Source organism: Coptis chinensis, chromosome 3 (genome assembly GCF_015680905.1).
Source record: "Coptis chinensis isolate HL-2020 chromosome 3, ASM1568090v1, whole genome shotgun sequence".
Classification (NCBI taxonomy): Eukaryota; Viridiplantae; Streptophyta; class Magnoliopsida; order Ranunculales; family Ranunculaceae; genus Coptis; species Coptis chinensis.
This window is the reverse complement of record NC_141458.1, coordinates 63,023,079-63,045,589: the sequence shown is the minus strand read 5'-3', so window position 1 is coordinate 63,045,589 and position 22,511 is coordinate 63,023,079. Positions and strand designations below refer to the sequence as shown.

The 22,511-nt window shown below is 36.7% G+C and overlaps 2 protein-coding genes across 11 annotated transcripts; both read right to left on the bottom strand.

The window, feature by feature from the left end:
- Window positions 1-10: 10 nt before the first annotated feature.
- LOC147510350 (uncharacterized) lies at window positions 11-7,915 on the bottom strand. Of its 9 annotated transcripts, XM_086602337.1 has the most exons (12): window positions 7,826-7,865; window positions 7,552-7,640; window positions 7,427-7,474; window positions 6,713-7,319; window positions 6,140-6,248; window positions 5,899-6,047; window positions 5,208-5,414; window positions 2,890-3,023; window positions 1,516-1,707; window positions 879-915; window positions 764-808; window positions 11-657 (listed from the first exon to the last, which is right to left on the bottom strand). In XM_086602337.1, the coding sequence occupies exons 7-12, from the start codon at window positions 5,230-5,232 to the stop codon at window positions 158-160; spliced, it is 933 nt and encodes a 310-aa protein (XP_086458463.1). In that variant the 5' UTR covers window positions 5,233-5,414; window positions 5,899-6,047; window positions 6,140-6,248; window positions 6,713-7,319; window positions 7,427-7,474; window positions 7,552-7,640; window positions 7,826-7,865; the 3' UTR covers window positions 11-157. The 9 variants fall into 9 exon arrangements, with proteins under 9 accessions (XP_086458463.1, XP_086458458.1, XP_086458460.1 ...); XM_086602332.1 differs by having other exon boundaries at window positions 7,552-7,915; XM_086602334.1 differs by having other exon boundaries at window positions 6,713-6,928; window positions 7,552-7,915.
- A 2,283-nt stretch (window positions 7,916-10,198) lies between these two features.
- TPST (tyrosylprotein sulfotransferase) lies at window positions 10,199-22,339 on the bottom strand. 2 transcript variants are annotated; one of them, XM_086602330.1, is made up of 13 exons: window positions 21,972-22,339; window positions 21,713-21,890; window positions 21,558-21,629; window positions 20,335-20,623; window positions 18,783-18,926; window positions 17,371-17,475; window positions 17,116-17,263; window positions 14,262-14,311; window positions 14,092-14,160; window positions 13,791-13,910; window positions 12,346-12,480; window positions 10,574-10,632; window positions 10,199-10,469 (listed from the first exon to the last, which is right to left on the bottom strand). In XM_086602330.1, the coding sequence occupies exons 1-13, from the start codon at window positions 22,018-22,020 to the stop codon at window positions 10,391-10,393; spliced, it is 1,497 nt and encodes a 498-aa protein (XP_086458456.1). In that variant the 5' UTR covers window positions 22,021-22,339; the 3' UTR covers window positions 10,199-10,390. The 2 variants fall into 2 exon arrangements, with proteins under 2 accessions (XP_086458456.1, XP_086458455.1); XM_086602329.1 differs by having other exon boundaries at window positions 10,199-10,632.
- Window positions 22,340-22,511: the final 172 nt, after the last annotated feature.

Genomic DNA, 22,511 nt, shown 5'->3' with positions numbered 1-22,511 from the left:
GAGACTGGAATAGAATAATATTATACTATGGATTAAAAATGATACTATACAGTTGAGTCCTTGAGGCTAGTGTACACATACATAGAATCAGCCATAACCAGAAGAAACAAAGTAACACAAAAGTGACACCCTTCTTCAGTTGAATCAATGTAAAACTCTACATGACCTGCGATTTCCTTGCAAAGCAACTTTGCCTCCGCTGCCAACTCCATTGCATGGAATTTTCCTCTAAAGCTCGTTTTCCATTGTAGTTTACAGCATTATCAGGATTGCCGTGTCTAGGTTGTTCATAAATAGCACCACTTTTTCCACTAATAGAATCCACTGCTTCATGAAGTACAGCATCTTCAGGAGAAACTATGGAGTTTTCAGCTGCAATTCCCTCTTCAATGAAATTTCCAGCATCGTCAGCATTGCTTTTTCTAGCCTCTTCATGAAGAGAACCATCTTTCCCACTAACAGCAACCATCGGCTCATGAACCACAGTGTCTTCAGGAGAAACTACACCATCAGCTGCACATATTGTTACGGCTTGAGGAAGGGACTTCAATGATATCTCCTGCTGTGAATAAATAGGCTCCTGTTCATTCACCTCTATGCTACTAATTGCTGTTTTGCAGGCCGTGGAACCTGGAAAGCCTTCCATTTCATGTGATTCTGGACAGAAAGGCATTGTTGCCCAGGGTAGGCCAAGTTCAGGTTTTCCCTTGTTATATGGACATATGTCATAACAATCATATGGAAACTAAAAATTCCATGATACCTTGGCAACGAAAGATAGTAAACCTGCCAAACCTACAGGAAATGCCTAAGAAGGATTAATGACGACAAATAAACTATCGAACTGAGACATTACACTGAAAGCTAAAACTACCTACTTCTGTTCAAATGCCGTATCGAACCGAGACGTTCCCACTATCAATTAGTGATGCAAATAGAAATATCAACCACAACACAATTGTAAGCTTTTCTATTAGCAGGAATCATAAATAGCCGATGCGTCCAGATAGAGAAAAAAACCCTTTCAGGTATAGGAAATCGGCAACAGGCAATACGGCAGTCACAGCTGAGCCTGAAGTAACTGAGACAACTTTAACTTATGAAGATGAATTTTTGGTAAGCACTCTATCTGCCCATCAAACTAATTTGGAATGATAATTTTAATCCTTGGAAATGTCAAGACGGGTGCATGTTCAGAAGCCTGACAGAGTAGGATGTGGCAGCTAGCACAGTCTATAAATCTACTATCTTCTCTACGGTTTTAATGTCTCCTTGAGATTGTTTACTTCAAAACACTTGGGGAGCTTCATTTATCCAACTCCCTAGGAATGTTCAAGCTCAAATGTTGTTTAAATTTATTTTTTCATCTTTTTTAGCTAAGCCATGAAGTATTGAGCCTAGTATTTTTTTAGTTAAGCCGTGAAGTATTGAGCCTAGTAGGGGGTAATACTAAAACATCCTAAAACAAATAGTGAAGTAAACTGAATATGGTGTAATTTATTCTGAGCTTGGTACCTGATCAAAATTGCAATCCAAGGTTGTTGGCTCTGTGGATGTCTTTGTAAACAACCTTTCGAGCATGACATCAATTAAGTCATGTAAAGCTCCATTCTTGACCAAACTTTGGCTGTAATTTTTAAGACTCCTCATGACATGTAACTGCTCATGACTCAACATGGTCCAATGGTCCAATAAGTAGATACCAATCTGTAAGTAGAAACAGAAAAGCACCATAAAACAAATACACTAATATATAATGCGATGTCTAATAAAAAGAAAAAACTAATTACCTGTTGGAAAGTGTTGAGGGAGGCTAAAAAACACATTTCTTGTTTTTCAGTTGTACCCCTAGAATAAACTTACGATCTTAGTTTCTAAATTCCTTCTTAACCATGTTAATTTTTTCTAAGAAACTCCTTCCCAAAAAAAATGAACAACTAACAAAACCACTTCGATATCCGACACAGACTAACAGCTAGCTACGAACATGTTGACTACGAACATGTTGAAAGCCTTCACCACTACACTATCACCAAATAGCTGAACTGACCCCATAGATATCAGTAAATCACACTTCAACAATGTTCACCTAAAAAACAACATAAATCCTAACCAAAACAACTGACCTCACAGATTTGAGAAGCATACACAAAAATAAAAAATAATGAAAAAAAACACCCAAAAGAATCCCAGAAGTTCCAGTTATCAAAAAAATAAAATTCGATAAGGAAATATTCCTGGTGATTTGAGTCGTCCTCACGACGATCGTGTTCGTGGGAGTAGGGTTTAATGTCTGTATTTTCTCCTTTGGACATTAATCCAAAACGATGGAAGTTTGAAATCAATTAGCAGTTCGAAATCTATTTGCACCTAGATGCCGATTAGGCATTAATTAATCAATGCTACTTTAGAGGCTTCACTCAAACTCACAGAATGGACTAAATCCACTATCTCCAAATAACACTGCATAAGCTCGAGTCTCGTAAGTCTTGACCATTGTCTGAAGAGAACTATGGCCACATGAAACATGCTTGACCATTGTCTGAAGAGAACTATGGCCACATGAAACATGCTTCGGTGAACAACTCATGCTGGCTAAACCTGCAACTTCAATCATCACAGAAACTGAAATCCAATGATTCTAGGGATACAACAACAAATTCATAACAAAATGTATAGAATTTTGCTTAGATCGCTTATACATACATTTTGTTTTTTATTAGCAAATGTATTTTAGTAGATAGTTGGAACTAAAAGCAGCTACCTGACACACTCAAAAACAATAAGAGTTGTAATTAGTAATTAATGACGAAGCTTCTTTTATTAGCTGTATCACAAGAGACATTTTTGTTGGATTACGGTATTAATCAGAAGACATGAGAGGCATACCTCCTGCCTAGCAAGCTTGAGCTCTGCCTCCAGTGGTGCAAGAATGGCTTCAATTGGTGGCATTTCATCATCCTTTTGAGCAGCATTCGAAGAGTGGCTTCTGCTGCAAATTGAGCAGCCATGGACGCTTTCTTCTGTAAATCAAGAAATACATAACTAATTGTTTTCGTGCTTGTGATAAATAATAGGTAATGGCTAGTGGACTTTGGGATGTGGTTAGCAATGAAGACGTTGTATCCATTATCAGAGACACTGTTAAAGAACCCGGAATATGCTCCAAGAGGATGGTTACAGAAGCTGGTGAACGTGGCAGCAAAGATAACATCACAGCCATAGTTATCTTTCTGTGTCCCGTCTCTACTGCCGAGAGGATTTACTGAACCTCCTCTTTGTATGTGTTAAAGATATACACATTAATAAAAATTAGCCTACCAGGTGTTAAAGGCATACACATTAATAAAAATTAGCCTACCATAAAAGGAAAAGAACTACTCAACTACTAATAATATTGGATGATAGGATTCAAAGTTTTAGTCTCAACAAAAACAAATGTACAATGAGAGGAGAAATGCCTTGAACCCATATAAAATACTTTAAAATCCATCAAAAACGTCAACTCTATTAGTAACAGGTGTCGTATCGAACCGAGACGTTCCCACTATCAATGAGAGAGAATGTAGGGGATTTTAATCAGTGATGCAAATAGAAATATCAACCACAACACAATAGTAAGCTTTTCTATTAGCAGGAATCATAAATAGCCGATTTATAAGACCATACTAAACAAATACTAACTTCTGTAACATAAAAAAACACTGGTTATGCCAGGCATGACACACTCAACAATCTCGATACCTTTTGATCCTTTAGTATCTGTGGAATAGGATAGCATAGTGATCAAAGGACTCTATCCTATGGGACTCGCTGTATAGCATATTAGCATTACATCCTTAAGTCTATAAATTAGACTCATCAAATCAAGATGGATATAGAATGTACTATCAATGAGAGAGAATGTATGGGATTTTAATCAGTGATGCAAATAGAAATATCAACCACAACACAATAGTAAGCTTTTCTATTAGCAGGAATCATAAATAGCCGATTTATAAGACCATACTAAACAAATACTAACTTCTGTAACATCAAAAAACACTGGTTATGCCAGGCATGACACACTCAACAATCTCGATACCTTTTGATCCTTTAGTATCTGTGGAATAGGATAGCATAGTGATCAAAGGACTCTATCCTATGGGACTCGCTGTATAGCATATTAGCATTACATCCTTAAGTCTATAAATTAGACTCATCAAATCAAGATGGATATAGAAAGAAATGTATCTCATCATAAAAGAAAGGATAAGAAAACTGAAAAAACATCATAAAATTGTGGGCTGACAAAGACATCATTATATTTTTAAGAAAACTGAAAAAACAAACAAAAGGAAAAGAAATCAGTGGGTGTAAAGATTGTGGGCTGACAAAGAGACGAATGCGTCAAGAATACCTTAAATAGATGCTTGTGAGGGGAAATGCATCATAAAATATATGCACAGGTAATTAAGTATAGGTAGTCCATTCTGACCAAGAGTTTGGGATAACCAAGACCTTGATGAACCAAGAGACTGACCAGTGAAACTTCATTAAACTTGAAAACCAAGCAATCAATACTTTAAATCCCAACTCGATTTATTAATTTCCAGGAGGCCATAACCTCAAGTATCTATAAATTAGACTCATCAAATCAAGATGGATATAGAAAGAAATGTATCTCATCATAAAAGAAAGGATAAGAAAACTGAAAAAACATCATAAAATTGTGGGCTGACAAAGACATCATTATATTTTTAAGAAAACTGAAAAAACAAACAAAAGGAAAAGAAATCAGTGGGTGTAACGTCAAGAATACCTTAAATAGATGCTTGTGAGGGGAAATGCATCATAAAATATATGCACAGGTAATTAAGTATAGGTAGTCCATTCTGACTAAGAGTTTGGGATAACCAAGACTTTGATGAACCAAGAGACTGACCAGTGAAACTTCCTTAAACTTGAAAACCAAGCAATCAATACTTTAAATCCCAACTCGATTTATTAATTTCCAGGAGGCCATAACCTCAAGTATCCACAACTTTAAACGAAAAGATTATAATTTTTTTGGTCTTATAGCCATATACCCAATCATTTCCATGAGTAGACAAATACTTAATGAGAATTTCTAGAGCAAGAAACGAATAGAAGGTATAAGCAAGTCCCAAAAGCATAAAGCATGATTGACTTAGTTTCAAAATCAAAAGAAACTAAACTTTACATACCGTCCATGAAGAACATGCACATCATCTTTGGAAGAATTAGGCGATATATCTAGTTCAATTACTCTGACCCCTCTTTTCAGCGCCTTTTCAATTGGGACTTCACTGCATTCACTACTTAGTTGGTTCCCAGTTAGATATGAATTGTGACCTGTATATATGAAATAATGGGACAGCGGAGCCATCATATCATGGTAACCGTTTGCATACCTGGTTTCGAATAGCGGAGTTAAGATCATCAGAAAAGAGATAAGACTGAAAATCTTCAGGTGTCTAGCCTACCATTTCAGAAGCAGAATCGGGAAAATTGGTAAAGAAAAGGACTTCTAGAAAAGTAACAACCCATCAAAAAGATGATTGTGCGTCAGAGGAGTTTCTTTGTGGAGAAGAAAGGGTTTTGGTGAATGAAGAGTTTTGGAGTTTTTTGTTTTAGTTTGAACTTTTTGAAGTCGAAGGGGTTTTTTTTTTTGAATCAATTTTGCTGTTTGTATGATTCGTAGATATTGTTTTCTCATAATTTTATGGATCTCGAAAACATATAACCAATCTAGAGCAAATCAAAATACTGTCCTAATTTTTAATTAATTTTGGGTACCTACTTAAAAATTGTGCTGACGTGGCCTCCTTCTAGCGATGGCAATCATGTATATGCTACTGAGAAGTAAAGTTCTCGCGGAAAAGGTTTGAGAAGTACCTTGAAGTTTCTCTCGATCATTTGATATCTTGCCTCTCGTTGATTGTATGCTCTACAATTTGCCTCTCGTCTTTCAAATGCAGTTGTTCAGAGCTCCTGGCAAGACGGTATAGAGCATCCCGGAAACAAATACGTGTTTCTTGCGTCAACTACTCAAAGGCCAAAAGGACATAACGTTAGATAGAATAATTAAATTATGCCGTCTTGAACTTTTTCAACAATCAAATTCCTCTCCTTATACCTGTGTCATAGCCACTTCAAGCTCCTCTGCAGCATTTTTCTTCCATTGATGTCTCCTCATCCAACTGTCCATCTGCCATGGGGGATGTGTTTGTTTCACTGCCCAATGCCTGACATTATCAGTTTATTTCATCAAACCTAATTATTAGTCGAAATATCAATGAACATAGAATAAAAGCAAGTCTATTGTATGGAAGTAACAATAAGGACATAAAATGAGGTACGTTAAATAAATGGTTTGTGTTTATGCGCCTTACCTTGTCATAAAAAAATGAAAATGAAAATAAATCATAAACTGGTTCAATAAACATTGATGATTCAAGACGCAAATAAGAAATATTCAGGTCTGAGTTCATCTACTCAACTGCCTCTGCACCCCTTATTTTTGTATACCTTTTTTTAGCAAGATAAGATTGAGAATATTCAAGTATTTATCTTATTGAGCCTTTACCAAAGAAAAAAAAAGGTGTAGTCTTATTGATCTTAAGTATATGTTAAGTAGGAACAGCCAGTTTTCCTCTTAAAAAAGGACTGAAACAGATGGGTGTTATCAAAGCAAATATTCTGTACAAACCTTTTCAAAGTAGCTGTTAAATCCTGCTCCTCTTTGTATTAAGATGAATGAAATGGATGGCAGCAGTTTACTGGATAAAACCAACGACGGCCCAGAATCCAGGTTAAGTGGAAACTCAAGTATCAAATCCCCTTCTGCATCCAGTTCTCATCCTCTCAAATCTGTTGTTACTAAAAAATCTGAGCTACTTGCTGGCACTAAACGATCAGCCCCATGCTGGCGAGAAAAAGTTTTATTTTCAGTTGAAGGTTTTTGTTTTTTTAAGGATTTGTAGTTTGAGGCGATGGGAAGGTTTTTTTCAGCTAAAGGTTTTTCGTTTTTTGAGGATTCATAGTTTGAGGCGATGGGATTATCACATTGAACCAACATAGGACTCCACCATAATTGTAACTGTATTGTGAAGGAATGTCTTAACTTTCAATACCATAGAAGCATCTTCACTTGGTTACATGTATAGGGAGACAGACAGAGTACATTGCAACAAAAAAACAGCAATCAGTTTGCTTATGTGGGTTTACACTGGTGCAATGCACTGGGGTACACATGGAGTATTTTTTCCTCGAACTTCTAGGTTCAATAATAAGATGTTAAAACTATAGCAGCACTCCTGGTAACGTTTCATATACATTTCAATATCAGTTTAACTTATTCCAATATTCCATTGGGGCCACAATTCATGAAAACTGAATGAGATTTGAAGGTATATGGACATACCTGGTGGCAGATTTCACAAGTGATGCCCTTCTTTTCGTCACACCATCCCTGTACACAGCTCCTGTGAGCATACTGAATCAAACAGTATTAGAATCCACATAATTCAACTGCATGAAGATACTTACATGACCTTTTTCTGGATTAAAATTATTATCTGTAAGCTGCCTGCAGTCTTCTTCATCCTGTTGTTGTTCAAAGCATGGTTCACCTTTTTCTGAATTCAGTGCTCACCATAGAATTTAATCACGATAAATATGGTACAGAATACAGAAGAAGCAAGTCAAGTTCAGTTTTCATATTTTGTTTCTCTCCATGACTATATTATCTTTAGTTCTAAGGCTATTTCTTTCCGGTCACATCAAATATATCATGCAATGAAGACAAATGAGTTAACAATACCCGAAAGATCTCAAATGAATCCAAGAAGATCTAGCCAAAGCAATAACATAAGCAATTGTTCCCCAAACAATTCTGGAAACCGTTCTCTACACTTGGAGAATATCTTCCTCTTGAACCTTGGCACTCCTCTTTCTTGAACTATTAGTATTCTCATCACCTTCAACATAAGCATAGTACCTCAATGCAAAAGCAAGTGATAAAACCACCCATTCTAAGCAAAAGATCAAAATACAAAGACTTCCAGCTAATCTCAAGATCATAACACCATCTTCTTCTCTAACATAAGACTTCAATTTCCCAAGAAATTCACCACTTCGTGTAAAAATGAGTACAGATACTGATCCTTGAAATATAGCTGTAAGTACTGTAAACACCATGTGAGAAGCGTACCATTTATTAGTCCCATTCGACGCAACAGTGCAACCGAATACAACACCAGTAATTGTGAAAACGTGAAGTAAAATGAGGAAGAATCCACAAAGTGAAGGGAATAGACGAAGGGAGAGTGTGAGGAAAATGCAACTTAATGCAGCACCTAAGATAATGTAATTGCTTAGTAAGAAGACCTTGTGAGTACGGTGATGTGATTGGTTTATCGCAGATGACCCATTGTCAATTGACAATCCCATTATAAAAAAATTGAAAGAATCAAGGAAAGAAAGTTGCTTTGGATGTTAATTTCAGTTGATGGGGTAATGCGAGAGATTTCAATGACCTGAAATGGTGAGTGGAGGAGAGAAAGATAAGCAGAGAGATAAATGAAGTGGGGATATACAGCAGTGAGAAGAATTGAGATCCGAATAAGAAGAAGATAAATTTGATCTGAAACACGGTAGTAAAATGAAAAAGAATGAGATAAGATTTAAGAACGGGTTAAGAATGGAGATAAAATTTAAGAATTGAGATAAGATTTAAGAAAGGTTTTTATCAACTTATCTATGGGCTACGAACAATTGAAATCGCAAAAAAAGGGCGTAAATATGGGTGTAGAATTCATTTTTTAGGTAAAATATGATGTGTCAGTCCCAGAGAAAAAAGAGGGGCTGACGTGGGTCACTGGGAGCATTCTCCACTACTCAGTATTAATGGTCTTTGATATCTAAAGATAATTACTACCTCTTTCGCTCTTGACTTTACCTCGAAATCCTATTTCCTTTGCACTTTTTTCATCATAATGCCCTCATCATTCTCATTTTATCAAACTGTGAATTGCGGTGTGGCTGTTTTCACTCCTACGAACAAAACTACAACCCTGCAACACCATTTTTTTCCTTAAATCCGGTTCATCATGGCAGAGTCAATAGGCATAGAACCACTACATAGTAGTCTCTGCCTAAACATCCATTGCAAAGAAGCCAAAAAACTTATATATGAAGCGTCAAATCCAGTGATCCACATGGCAATGTCTTTAGCATGTATTTGGGAGTGGACTTGACTTATACATTGCAGTGATTTGTAGATTTGTTGCATAAGGACGTGTTACATGGCACAGTAAAATTTTCCTTAATCCACATTGACAATTTCATTGTCATTGCACGATAAGTTGACTGCAAAAGCGTTCGATCTTTTGCCTCTTTAGCTGTTTAGTGGTATGATTAAGGTTGTCGGTGAATACCGTTTAATTCGTGAATGGGTCTTCTTGGCCAACAAAATTTGGTAACGAATAACTATATAGATTGCAATCAGAACTACAGGGCTTAAGTTTAACTGTTTAAGGGACACAGGGTGCACGCATGGTCGGAGAAGTTTTTCACTTTCTAGTTGTCAGAACATCTCATCGGCAAGTTCGTTCTCGAAAGAACACCAGAACACCACAATCTGACCCCTAATCACCCTTTTTCTTTTCCCTGATTTTTTTTTTTTTTTGTTTTGTCCACAATTCGTGCCTTAGTGAGCATGCCAAAGGCATACAGCACAATCTTTCATGACCAAAGAAATCACCATTACCAAAGAGTACACTTTTGCTGGCACACGTGAAACGCACCCTAACTTGGCGAGAAACGTAGGGGTTTTGAAAGAAGAACCAAAAGAGTTACTTTGTCAAATTAGTATAAACAATGTGCATGCAACATTACCCTAGGAGGGCAAAAACACGACCCCTGTAGCAAAATGTTTCTGTATAATTTAGCAAGCCGCACAAACAAGCTATAGAATTTGTTGTTTTTCATTTTTTCTTTGAATACTTAAAATGCCATAATTTTTCATCTCATGTTTATGAGTTTCTGACCTCTCTCCTAAGTTTAATAAGCCAAGTCAGACTCTAATCAAACAATTCTACAATCCTACTCAATCACGAGCGAGTGCTGCACATGAAATGCAGTCGACTTACAATTTAGTCATGTCCTGCCAAAGTTGGAGTCTACGACACTTGCATTTTAACATCTGAAAAGTATTTCACGGTTGCACTATTGAAACAGATTTCAAGAAATTTGTTAAGATAACAAAAGAAGAAAAAAAGAAAGCCAACTCCTGGATAAATCCAACATACTTCAGCTGCAGCAGAAACAACATTCTCCCACTTGAGCACAGAAAACCTTTCTCAGCAGTACTATACCTGCACATAAATCACGATGAGCCTGGGCTGAACATCCAGTTCCAGGCCAAGTTTCTATCTACCCAACCCTCCAGCTGCTTTTTGCAACTCCTAACCAAAGAAATTAATTTCATATTTTGAGTTTCAACGTTCTTCTTCTTACGTTTACAATCATAAATATAAGAACAATAAATAAGATAATTGAGAACCCTAACGAAAATTCCTTCCACGAAATGACTCTATATGAGTTGCTGAATGCATACTGTTGCCTCTCCTGCAATTTTGAACAGTATAAATAACCGAATTAAGCATGGAACACGATGAAGATAACAAACATGAGCTAGTAACAATTTTTCTTTGGTAAAAACTCAAGATGGCATCAATAAGACCCAGTTCAAGTAAAGAACAAGAACTCAAGAAGTCACGAACATATTGGTCACCACAAAGATCCCCACCCCATTGTTGGAGGAGACCCAAGCCAGAAAACATAATACTTACCAACCTAATATTTGTCTTTATATGGTCTACCAGTCAAAACCAAAAGCTTTCAGATGGGTAAAAACATATGATGTTCTTGTGAATTTGTCGGTATCATCGCTCAAGTATTCGAGATCGGCAAACAAGAAGCTTGTGTGCAATCCAATCAACATTATAGTCTTTACATGAAAACAGGCCGTAACCAGATTCTGATTTATGGCACCTCCTTCCCCAACAAGAGACCTTATAGGAGTTATAGCTACCCAAACAGTTATCTCAAGACCTTATAGCAAAGTTTGGAATAATAGAGTTCCATCCAAAGTGTCATTCTTTGTTTGGGCTTTATGCTTGGGGAGGTCCTTGACGTGCGATAATCTTTGAAAGAGAGGCAAAATCCTAGTCAACAGGTGTGTCATGTGTACTAAGGAGGAGGAAACCATTCAGCACTTGTTCATGGATTGTGAAATGGCACAAATAATATGGGATTATTTCATGCATTCTCTTAAGTGTCATGGTGACGCATCACAAGGTCTGATGGGCCAGTTCAACTGCAAGCCAGATGGTAGAATTTCCACTGTCGGTTGGATACCGTCAAAGGTTATGCTCACGCAGTTACATGGTCCATATGGTTGGAACGCAATCTTTTTTTTTTGGTTGGAAAGCGAGGTTTTTATAGAGGTCCCCTACCCCTTTTCATAAATAAAAATCATAGCTTGTTACATTCTCTTACATATGGTTGGAACGCAATCGTCAAACTTTCGATGATGAGTCTAGGGATGTCCAACAACTTATTGTCAAATGTAAAACACTTATGTGGGCATGGGTGTCTTTCTTACCTAGTGTTAGAGGTTTGAAATTGGATGACCTCATTTTTAGATGGGAGTCTGTGGTTGAGGGGTAGCATTTATATGTAATTCTAGTAGTGTGAACCTCTCACACTACATCTTCATTATTATTAATATAAAGTATTGTTTTGCTGATAAAAAAAAAAAAAAAAAAAAAAAAAAGTTATATCAACTCAACCAATATTCATACTTGATCAAACTGTGTATAATGTTTATAATCTCTATCCTGGTCAAACCCATGGGCAGACCTACACTAGGCTCAGGATGGGGAGCCGCCCACCCGACTATTTGGAACATTGGTCACCCAAATAACAGTTTTGATGGTGTACTAGAAGTCGAAAATTTGACAACAGACTGCCCTTGACCCCCATCAGTCAAAAGCTTGGGTCCTCCCTGGACTCAAACCAGTATACAAGTATACAGCACTAAAATTGAATCGGTGTACGACACGCTGACCTACAAAATAACTTGGTGCATAAATTCAAATGAAGGGCATCCACGTGTTTGAAATGTTGGGTATCACAAAATGGTGTGCTTTGCTATTGTGTAAATGTAGAAATTGAGACCAATTTTGGAAATCTGATCTAAAGAGTCAGCAACACATTCAAGATGAAGCTCGATTAAATTTAGACAACAACCCAATCTTAGAAAGATAGAGGACTTACTGCTTCAAAAAGTTTTTCTGTAAGACGTTTCCCCTGCTGTGCAAATATATATTTTGCATGCTTATAAAGCTCCACATCGAGGCTGTTCAGTGATATTATGTTCTGGAGGACCACTTCAGAAATCTGAAGACGTGCCTGTGCTCCAAATTTCCAGCAATCAGTGAGATACGATACAACAGAATAACATATGCAAATTTATAAAGAGCTCCCAGTGATATAAAATAGAAGTGCCCAACTGCATGACCAAAACTTTCACCAAATGCTTGAAAACAAAACACCAACTGTCATATTGTTTTCATTCTTTGGTAAGAGTTTACTGTTATGCCAATGGCACGTGGTACATCATATTGTTTTTGTTTTCTGGTCAAAGTTTACAGTTATGCCAATGCCACATAGCACTTAACCCGCATGAGACATTCTACCATGTTTCTTATATGCATGTATGGGAAGGGATAGGCCGACAAACTAGCTGGACATTTTAAAACTCCAGTAACTGTCCGATTCCAAAAGTGGGGTACATAATGAACTTAAGACTGATTTTTGTCAAACACGATCTCCTACCACGGAGATCTCCTCACAATGTCAAGTTTCGAATATCTTGAATCTTTGTGAAAACTTTGGCGAATAAAAAAAAAACAGCACAATTTCTCAATTCTTTATGACCTCATTTGAGTATTTGACAAAGAAAAAAGTATTAATCCAATCCATGTGAAAGTCTTTCAAGTTTCACCATGGTCAATGATATCTACATTCCGGTTCATACCATCATATGCCCTTGTCTAATAATATCAAGCATTTCATATATCTCACCGAGAAGGGATCATGAAGAGGGCCAGACTGCCAGCACAATGACAGTACACAAATAATATCCATGCTGTGATTCACTCAAATGTTTCACACGCGGGTATCTTAATCAACTGATTAATCAAATGAGAATTTTTTTCGTATTCACCCCAAGAAACCATGCCAACACGTCGGAAGCAGATGAGAACCGATCTGTGACCGTCTGACCGACCATATCTCAATGTGTTAAACCAGACAGGTCCTGATCATGAGTAGTATGATTACTACAGTTCAATGGGGCACTACGGTAAGAGTGTCCCAGTAGTGCAAAAGTTAGACTAGTTTAATTTGGACTTCCGGAAGAGGAACATGTCAAAGTACATAAAGTTCCCCATCATTCATACATCTAGCAATACAAATTCAGGTCACACAGAAGGTACCTTATACCTCTAATTGACTTGTTCTTTGGGGGAGGGAACCTTGAAGTCTATTCCAACTAAATTTTGCCTTATGGTCAATCACTGAACAGTTATTACCAAAACTTGGGTCCATCCTCCAATGATTTACACGTCAAAGAAGGTATTACTGTCGCATGATCTAGAATGTCCTAAAATTCCATATGCAGTAATTTATAACAGATCCAAAATTGCAGGAAGGCTTACCTCCTTCGAAAAGTTTGCAGGGGCTACTCTTTTCAAAGAAGCAGTCCGCCGACGAGCTTGCGCCTTCCGCAAACTAGATATGCATACTTCATATGAATTCATCAAATCCCCAACAGTCATCTAAAAGTGGAGTCCAAATCAGCAAATTTATATACAAATGAAAAATAAACGAAATAAGCATGGTAAAATAAATGAGAGACAAACGTAATGATCTATCCAACGAAAGAGGAAGGCATCAACCCCAAAATTAGTTGAAACTTGCAAGTATTTTAAATCTTTTAACCACAGATATTGGTCTTACAGTTTCATTGATTGTTTCGGCATTTCCAGTTGAAGATAACCTTTTTCCCTTTTCATCCTTTGTGCTGTTCTGTCATGCAAAGGAAAGATCGTGGTGATCATTCTGCTGAAGTCAATAATCAAAGAATCTTGCAGTCTGTGAATCAAAGTTTGCTAAGTCTATGCCACTACCTGAAGGTGATCTGTATCATGATCAGTGTCTTCAAGTGATGAACTCATATCTGTGGCGAAAGAAGCAAGTTCAAATCTTTCAATAAAATTTTCTTCTATTTTTATCAGTAACAATCATTAACATCTCAAAATTATAATCTTACAAGTAGTGGGCCACATAACTAGAAGGTACATTATGCCCAAGAAGATCCCCTCTACCCACTTACAAGCCATTTTTATAGTACAAGAGTATTGTAATTAATTACAAATAAAGTTTTGGTAGGTCACCCATTTGAAACATGGGTTAGCACATGGGGCGATCATGGCCAAATCCTTCAATATCAAAACAATAAGAAAACAAAACACCTTTTTACATGAAAATACGAACAAAAAATTGCAAACTGGAAATAACACAGACGTAGATGTTACATGCTAAACACAGCCAAAGTAATTATCCCAAAAGGATAGCAAATGCATGTTACTGCCTGCCAAGGGTCCAGTGCCTGGCAGTCCCTTTGTGAGGAACTGAGGACTACAATGCATAAAATAAATATTGTTTCCACTTAAATATTTTGTGTAAAGGTGAATCAGAAAGAAGTAAACGGTAAAGAACAATCTGTGTTCAACCAAATTGAAGCATATGAGATAGCCATGAAGTCAGAAAGTCAATAGTATGAGTGAAACTATGCTTCACAAATCACACGAGTTTAATAGTTTATGTACTAGTCTCTCTCTCTCTCTCTCTCTCTCTCTCTCTCCACTACATATTTATACCCTTTCCTGACACACTCTACTTAGTCTAGTCTCTGCCACCCAGGCCACTCTGCTTCTATTTGCCACCTACCGTACCATCCTCCAATTCGTACTGCTCTTCACACTCAACTGCTAGCATTTAAAAATCTCAATCACCGGACTCAAGGTGGTATACTCACCACATGACCAGCAATGCTTGTACGATGCACCAACGCCCTTATGTTGGCATTGGCTGATACATCAGAATCTGGTTAAACCAAGTAAAAGAAAACAATCTTTTTACTCTGGAATGCACTCCTTTAGATGGAAGAACATCTTATTATAAAGAAAATTGATCCACCTAAAGTGACTCTTCAACTCCATGGACTTTGTGATGCACGAGCATGGAAGTTTCAATTTTAGTTATAGTATTTAGTTCTATTTTAACTAGGGAATAGTTGTATTAGTAGTTTCTATTTTGGAATCCAACTAGAATTAGGAATGAGGATTATTATATAAAGGCAAGCTAACCTTCATTGTAAGTTGGTTGTTATTGAATATTATTTCTTTCTTCATGTTGAAGGTTTAAACCCTAGTTTTAGGTGTTTGTTTTATTAAATCTAATTGATGTGTATGGATTGTTGAAGCTTCCGTCAACAAGATACATCACTTTGTTTTTTCTAATTATAAACTTATTTCTCTATTCACATTACATTATCACAATAAGACCTAATCAGTCAATATTACATCAAATAAGGGGAAAACGTAATTACATCAAATAAGGGGAAAACGTAATTCAATCAATATATATCCTCTACAACCTTTGTGGCATTATATGGAGGTGGCAACCATTTTCTTAATTTATCACTTGAGTTGAAACAGTTTCGGGGCCCTGTACATTACCTTACGTGTTGTCATCATCTAATCAGATTGAGTATGTACCAACTAAACTTGTACACACCAACTTAAACAGCTAGCTCATTCCCTTTTCTTCTTTTTTAAAACATATTTAAATTAATAAGTAAAATTGTTATGAAATACATAATTAAGCTTACAAAAATCAACATTAATGATATCATCTTCTCATTTTCCTTTCAATTACGAATTTGCAATCGAGAAGCAGGCGCAGGCACGCAGCGCGCGTGCACAAAAACTAGTTACTTATAAAAAGTTTCAATACAAAACAAAGTTTTGAGTTTTAATCAGTGTGACTTTTATCTATTTGAATTAGCTGTAAGCTTCATTTGCTTCTCATATGGTTCCCAGCCCTTCATTTGACTTGCAGTTACAAATAAAAACGGAGAATTGGTCCCCCTCACGGTTCACTTACTTGCAAAGGGGCAGTGGACGGGCTAATCAAATATTTAGTCCCAAGTATTTGCTGAACACTAATACCTAGTGTTTATGCAAGGGAATGCAAAATCAGCCCTTCACCCTCTAAAAGACTTTGGATGGGGAAAAAAATTGGACTCCCCCACTAAAACAATAAATAAACACCTATACATTGAACATTTTCACTCGAAAATAGGTTTTCACTCCAACAATACATTCTAAATTTTTACCTAAAATTAGATAAGTACATACTTCATCAAAAAATGTGGATGCAATATGCATTATGCATCCAGGTTACCTGGATCCGCCATACACGATTCATCCATCTGTGTGCGAGCAAAGTGCATGTCACATCCAAGTTGGCCAAAAACGTCTTCGTTAGAAGGTATACACTAGTTTTATATTGGATTAGTCCCACATAGTTCCAGCAGAGTAGAGTCCTTGTAGTTTCATGTTATTGTTCACTTCGCCTTAAATATATTAAACAATAAATAAATCAACAGTCTTAATTGACCAGACTACCCTTGCATTTTACCAAAGTACATCGCAACTTCTCACGACCCAATATAAAGCTGCTTAACAATGTGGAAAATGATCAGAGTACCCCCAATTTTGTCCAAACGATCCCCAAGACAGGAAATCAATTTCTTAAGCCCCAAGATAAGAAATCAATTTCTTAAGCCCAAAACTGTTAGAGAAAGCTAATGGGTATAATGGTCTCTGGCCCAATTCTATGAAATAAAAATGAAGGTTAACAAAAGGAAAGGAAAAGAAAGACGAAAAAAGAGAATGACCACTCGGCAAACCACACCTGTCTCGTTGTAGGCAGCTTTCTTAATATTGGAGCTCAAAGCATGCAACTGTGAGAGCACCTGTCCTCCCACCACATTTGCAAACATAGTCGCAGATCCTTTGTGATCCTCAGTAAGACCAACATACAGCATATCATCTAATCTCTTCTGCAAGATTTACAGGGAACTACTTGATAGACATTTTATGAAGGAAAAGGAGTTTAAACTCCGGCAATGCAAAAGAAACAGTCATTTGAAACTATGCTTTGTGTTACCTTCGCAACATCAAGGACATAACCTCCAAGAGATCTATACTTCCTCACACATTGACGCACCTCATGAGCTTCAGCTAAACAAGAGTTATTTGTCAGTCCAGCCACCTGTAATTAGTAAGCAAGACCCTGTTATTGTATGTTTCACGGAATTTTGTTTTCACCATAAGATCATGGACAGAAATCAATTGAGGGAACCATTGTGCTACTAGCCATTTTGGAAGGTTTACCAAGTATTCCAGAGTTACATCAGAAGCCAACGGTTTAATTCCCCGAAATTTAGTGTAGCCGTTACCATCTTAAAAAAGACTTCTGATAAAACCAAAGGTAATATCTTAAAAAAGACTAGAAATAAATAGTCTTCCGAGAAAAGCTGTGATTTTTCCTGAGGGTATTAGTGAATATATCTGTACTTTTCCTATTGGAGGTTAATAAGTAGTTGATGAGTTGTTAAGCCAATATGCTTCCTTAATGTAAGCAGAACATCAGAAATGATAGCTGCAATAATGACATAAATTCTTGCAACGCCCGGCAACACCCTGCGTAAGATGTCAGGTGTAAAGTTGTTTCCCTTAACATTTACCTATTTTCAATGTATAAGAAAACTTTATCAAAGAAAAAGGATTTCCAATGGCTATAATTGCCAAGGCACACGGGGACGGATGAAAGAAAGCTGAGGTAATACAAGGATTTGATGACACCTCCCAACCTTCTTCTTTTTTCTTTTTCTTGACAAGGAGTGAGCAGGTGGGAGCAATCCTATTAAAGTATGGGGCTTCGAAACCATAGTGCGTGCGCTGCTGAAACCAACCTGATGCCCGGTAGCTCGCTAACACACAAATAGTATGGCGCAGCCGTACTAAAGGAAGGTGCTTCGAAACTTTAGGTGAAGTTGCACTTTGTCATGAAACCTCGTATTAAAGCAACATCACTATATCTTTTAAAAAAAGACGCTTTGAGGACCGATATTTACGAATATGATCTTTCCACTAAGGAGATTGTCTAGACAAAGAATCAGCTCCTTTTACATATCATGCTTGGTCTTAGAACTCATAAATGCCTACCCAATTATATGTGTATACCATGCATGTACAGATATATTTTAACAAGGACAAAAAAAAATTAACGGGAAACATTGCTACGCATGTACGAGTTATATTGTACAACTATTCCATCAAGAGGATACCTCCACGTCATTTAGAATCTTTTTAACATATCATGTCATACAAAAAAAAACACCTAATTTACCTACAGAATGAAAAGATAACAATTTGATCATAATGCAACGCCTAAGTCATGCACTTTAAAGAGTAGATAAAAATTGGAGAAAAATGAGAAAACCAAGGACATAATACCGGAAGATTTAATGTACATATAGAGTCATCTCAAACATGATGATTCACAGACTAAGATACCTGAAAAGTAGCTCCATTGTGAATGATCTCATGAGCTACAGGGTCATTGATGAATTCGTGTAGTGGCATAACAATTCCCTGTATATTATAGGGATCATTGCTTTCTTTAAAATCATTAAACTCACCACGTTTTCTGCCCTCTCTCTGTCCATCAGAAAAAAAACAAAAGGAGTAATTAGACATGACCATCCCGCTAAACAAATTAAGTGTTAATATATTTTTCCAGTTGCACAAAAAAATATCTTTAAACTGCTTTAAACTTTGCTTTAATTCATTATCTTAAGCTTTTCAATTCTTAGACACAAGATTCTTGATGGCAATTCATCAACAAAATACATTCTCTCAATAACTTGTTTCCGAAGCAACATATTTGATTTTGTTTTTTGTTTTGAATCAGCAAGCAGGGTGCTTTTATAGAGGTCCCTTACCCCTTTTCAGTAAAGGAAATAATAACTTGGTTGAAATCTAGGTAATTAGAATCATCAAACACAATCTTCCTAATGTCCTCAGAGAAAGAACTAAGTACAATTTCAACATAACTGAGTGTAGGAGTATTAGAGGCTTATGCATCAGCAAGTTTATTTGCTTCTCTGTAAATGTGCTTGATAAATGGAGTTCAAGACCGGCTATCATCTTCCTTATCCTTTGCATTAAGTTGTTAAGTTTCCATGGATGACTGTCATTGTTGTTGATGAACGACACCACGTTTGAAGAATCAGTTAGTGCCCTGATCCTTCAAGTGTATTTTCTAAGAGAAAGTGCTAATCTTTGTTCAAGCCCTTGTAGTGCTATGAAAGAAACTGCATTGCGATTTCTATATTAATGACCTGTAACTTGTTTTTCTCAGAAAACAAATATTTTGCTATAAAGGAAAAAAGTAGCTCAAACGCTGCAACTAAAAGAGTACAAGAAAGTCTGGAAAGCAAAAGTAGTATTTTATCGCACCCACTCCTTAGGCCATTAAAATTAAACTATTCACACCCCTGGACAATATATTCAGAAACACGCATAGAAGATTTCATTTTGCAACAATATAAACCAAACGTTCCACTAGAAGGCATAAGGGAACATTTGCCAAAAATGCATACGAATGGACAATGGTGAAAGGTTAAGACCTTTTTAATTGTAAAGAACCTCTTAGAGCAATAAAAGGATCTTATCACCCAAGGCATCTACTTCTGGGTACTTCACAGCAGGATATGAAAGATCGTCATCTAAATATATTGGCAACATTGAAGAAAACTTTACGAGAAGCATAAATTTCACCAAGAGGGAAACATAAAATTCACCAAGGAATTAAGAGAGAATAAATGAAGCCTAATGTAACATGTAAATCCAATATAGTTCTGGAACAAAAAGCGATTGTGGGATTCTAATAGTGTAAAAGTGGCATAGCTTCAGCTCTGAAATTTATACCAAACTTTAACCCCTTTCGCAGAGGTAGTCTAAATAAAACTTGACGTAGTCATAATGTTGAAGAAAATCTCAAAGGCTATCACTTACAGAAAGCACAAAAGGACAAACCAGTTAATCTTAAGTATAAGAAAAATACCCGGGAAAATAGGTCCTCCCTCATCCAAGGAACCAAGTATTTCCACGGCCAAATATCCAATGTACTTACTCCATTACTCTTTGGACGTATTCTTCCTGTCATTTGTGTTGCAGAAGTTAGGTTTGGATGCACTAAAAACCTAGCTGCGACCTCCACAGAAAATTCGTAAGTGCTAAGTACACGATCAACTGGTTTCCGTAGTATGGTTACCACAGAAGTTTTCTCGTCAGGCAGCCTAGACATCATGCTATAGTCATCATGAGTAACCATCAGTCGGCAATTTGGCTTGCTGCATTTAAAATTAGATAAATCTATTCAATGTTTATAAAAATAAATCCTACTTGCTTCGTTTTCAGTAGCTGGTTGAGAAACATAATAATAAAACTAACAATAAATGCTCGTCATAAATGGCAAGCCTAACAACTTTCTGACATATGATCACACAACAGAAAAGCTGTCCGCTAAATTACCATGTGGTCAACGTCTCATAAACTTTTCAGAAAATAGAATAAATTACATATCTCATTCCCAACATATACATTAGGTAGTCTAACTAAAGCTAATAATTTTTGGTTGTCTTTATTTCATGACAAAAAAGAAGATTCGTAGAGCTCTTGAAAGGTGTACTGGGAATGTCATCCACTTTTGACTAGCAGAAGTTATATTCAAAAGATCTAAACAAAACAGGTATAGAAGTATGTTTATACTTTAGATAGTTTACAAACAAAAAATAGTACAATATAAATCTGAAGTCCCAAATTATTAGTTCATTAGGAAGCAAGGAGATGGAGATCGTAGTGCTGGTGAAAATAAGCACTTGTGAGAGGATTTTCCTGGTGGTGTAATATTTCGTTTTAATATCATCAAGCTGGTAAATTCAGCATTATGTTAACAGCATAGGACCCAAATGGCCAAAAAAAAATCAACTGCTTGTTATTGTTTTTGTTGGAATTAAACTGCTGTTCCATTTGGCTTTTTCAGTAATTATGCCTTTCAGGAAAATCTAAGGTTTAACCGAAAAAAAAAAAAAATCTAGAGCAATACAAAGTGAGCAGAAGTTAATGAGCTACATGGCATTCATCTTACACCATGTCTAATTGGATAAGAAGTTTTACAAATGAACAGGTGCTTAGGGAAGTAGATGTCTAATGAATCATCCTCACCAAATGAATGTTGATATGAAGACACAGTGCATATATGAGCTAAGAAGGAAGAAATAGTACCTTGGATCAAAGCGTAACTTGTCATAAGAACGGGGACACTCAAGGTAGGTAGAATAAAGTTTTCGCAAAAAGCTGCAAGAAGAGAAAATAATAGTTAGAATGAAATTCCATATGGAAACGAAAGTGATAAAAAAAAAAAAAAAAAAAAAACGTACCAGTGAAAGTAAGTTCGCCCTCCTGTCCTAGGAACATGGAGAAAGAAGAGTAAGTCTTGAAGAGTATGTTTGTCTTTCTTAACTTGTTCATCAAGTGAAGAAGCTGCCCATTTCTTGACACCACTTTCACACTTGACAAAATCATCCTCACTAGATTTGACATGTACTGTTCTGGTAACTGAAAGAATTGCATGGGTAGGATTGTCACTCTAGTAATTAAGTTTGAATAAATGGATAACAAAAGTAAAACCTGTCATACCGAGGAGAAGAAGCATCAGTGACAGAAGGCATCGAGCAGCAGAAGCCATCCACTAATTTCACAACTAAATAGAATCTGATGATCAGACCATCAGACCAAAGTTTGTATAGACCAAAACAAATGAAGATGGGATGGCTTTTCTTGGGCCTCGAAATCGTGTTCATAAATTCATTCCACCAATTCATCTGGGTCCACCACTCACACTCTCTCCAGAACCTTCCTTTGAGGTCATCTGTTTTTCAGCTGATAATTTTCGTAATATTAAAGTCATGCAAGATGATCTAGATTCTAGCAGTGGTGTGAGCTCCACTAGTAGAGGGTAATCACGGAAATTGCTTTAGATGAGTCCGATTCCCGATATACGCTTCGGTTCGATCTAGATGGTCCTGTCTTTGAACAAGTTGACCGTGGAAGAATTTGTTGCCCCCGCCAATTGTGTTGGGGCCCAACTCGGCCCAATTTGGGCTCTTTACTTGTTGGGCACAACACACCAAATTATACACCACCCACCAAAGAACAAACAACCTACAAACTGGTTAC

Excerpts from the sequence above, each read along its gene's own strand:
- LOC147510350 (XM_086602331.1), bottom strand. The coding sequence starts at position 5,232 with ATGATGTGCATGTTCTTCATGGACG. Across the intron at positions 3,024-5,207 it reads GTGCATGTTCTTCATGGACG|AAGAAAGCGTCCATGGCTGC; the intron begins GTATGTAAAGTT and ends CTTGATTTACAG. Across the intron at positions 809-878 it reads GATACGGCATTTGAACAGAA|GCATTTCCTGTAGGTTTGGC; the intron begins GTAGGTAGTTTT and ends AATCCTTCTTAG.
- TPST (XM_086602329.1), bottom strand. The coding sequence starts at position 22,020 with ATGGCTTCTGCTGCTCGATGCCTTCTGTCACTGATGCTTCTTCTCCTC. Across the intron at positions 21,891-21,971 it reads ACTGATGCTTCTTCTCCTCG|TTACCAGAACAGTACATGTC; the intron begins GTATGACAGGTT and ends CAATTCTTTCAG. Across the intron at positions 20,624-21,557 it reads AAGTTACGCTTTGATCCAAG|CAAGCCAAATTGCCGACTGA; the intron begins GTACTATTTCTT and ends TTTTAAATGCAG.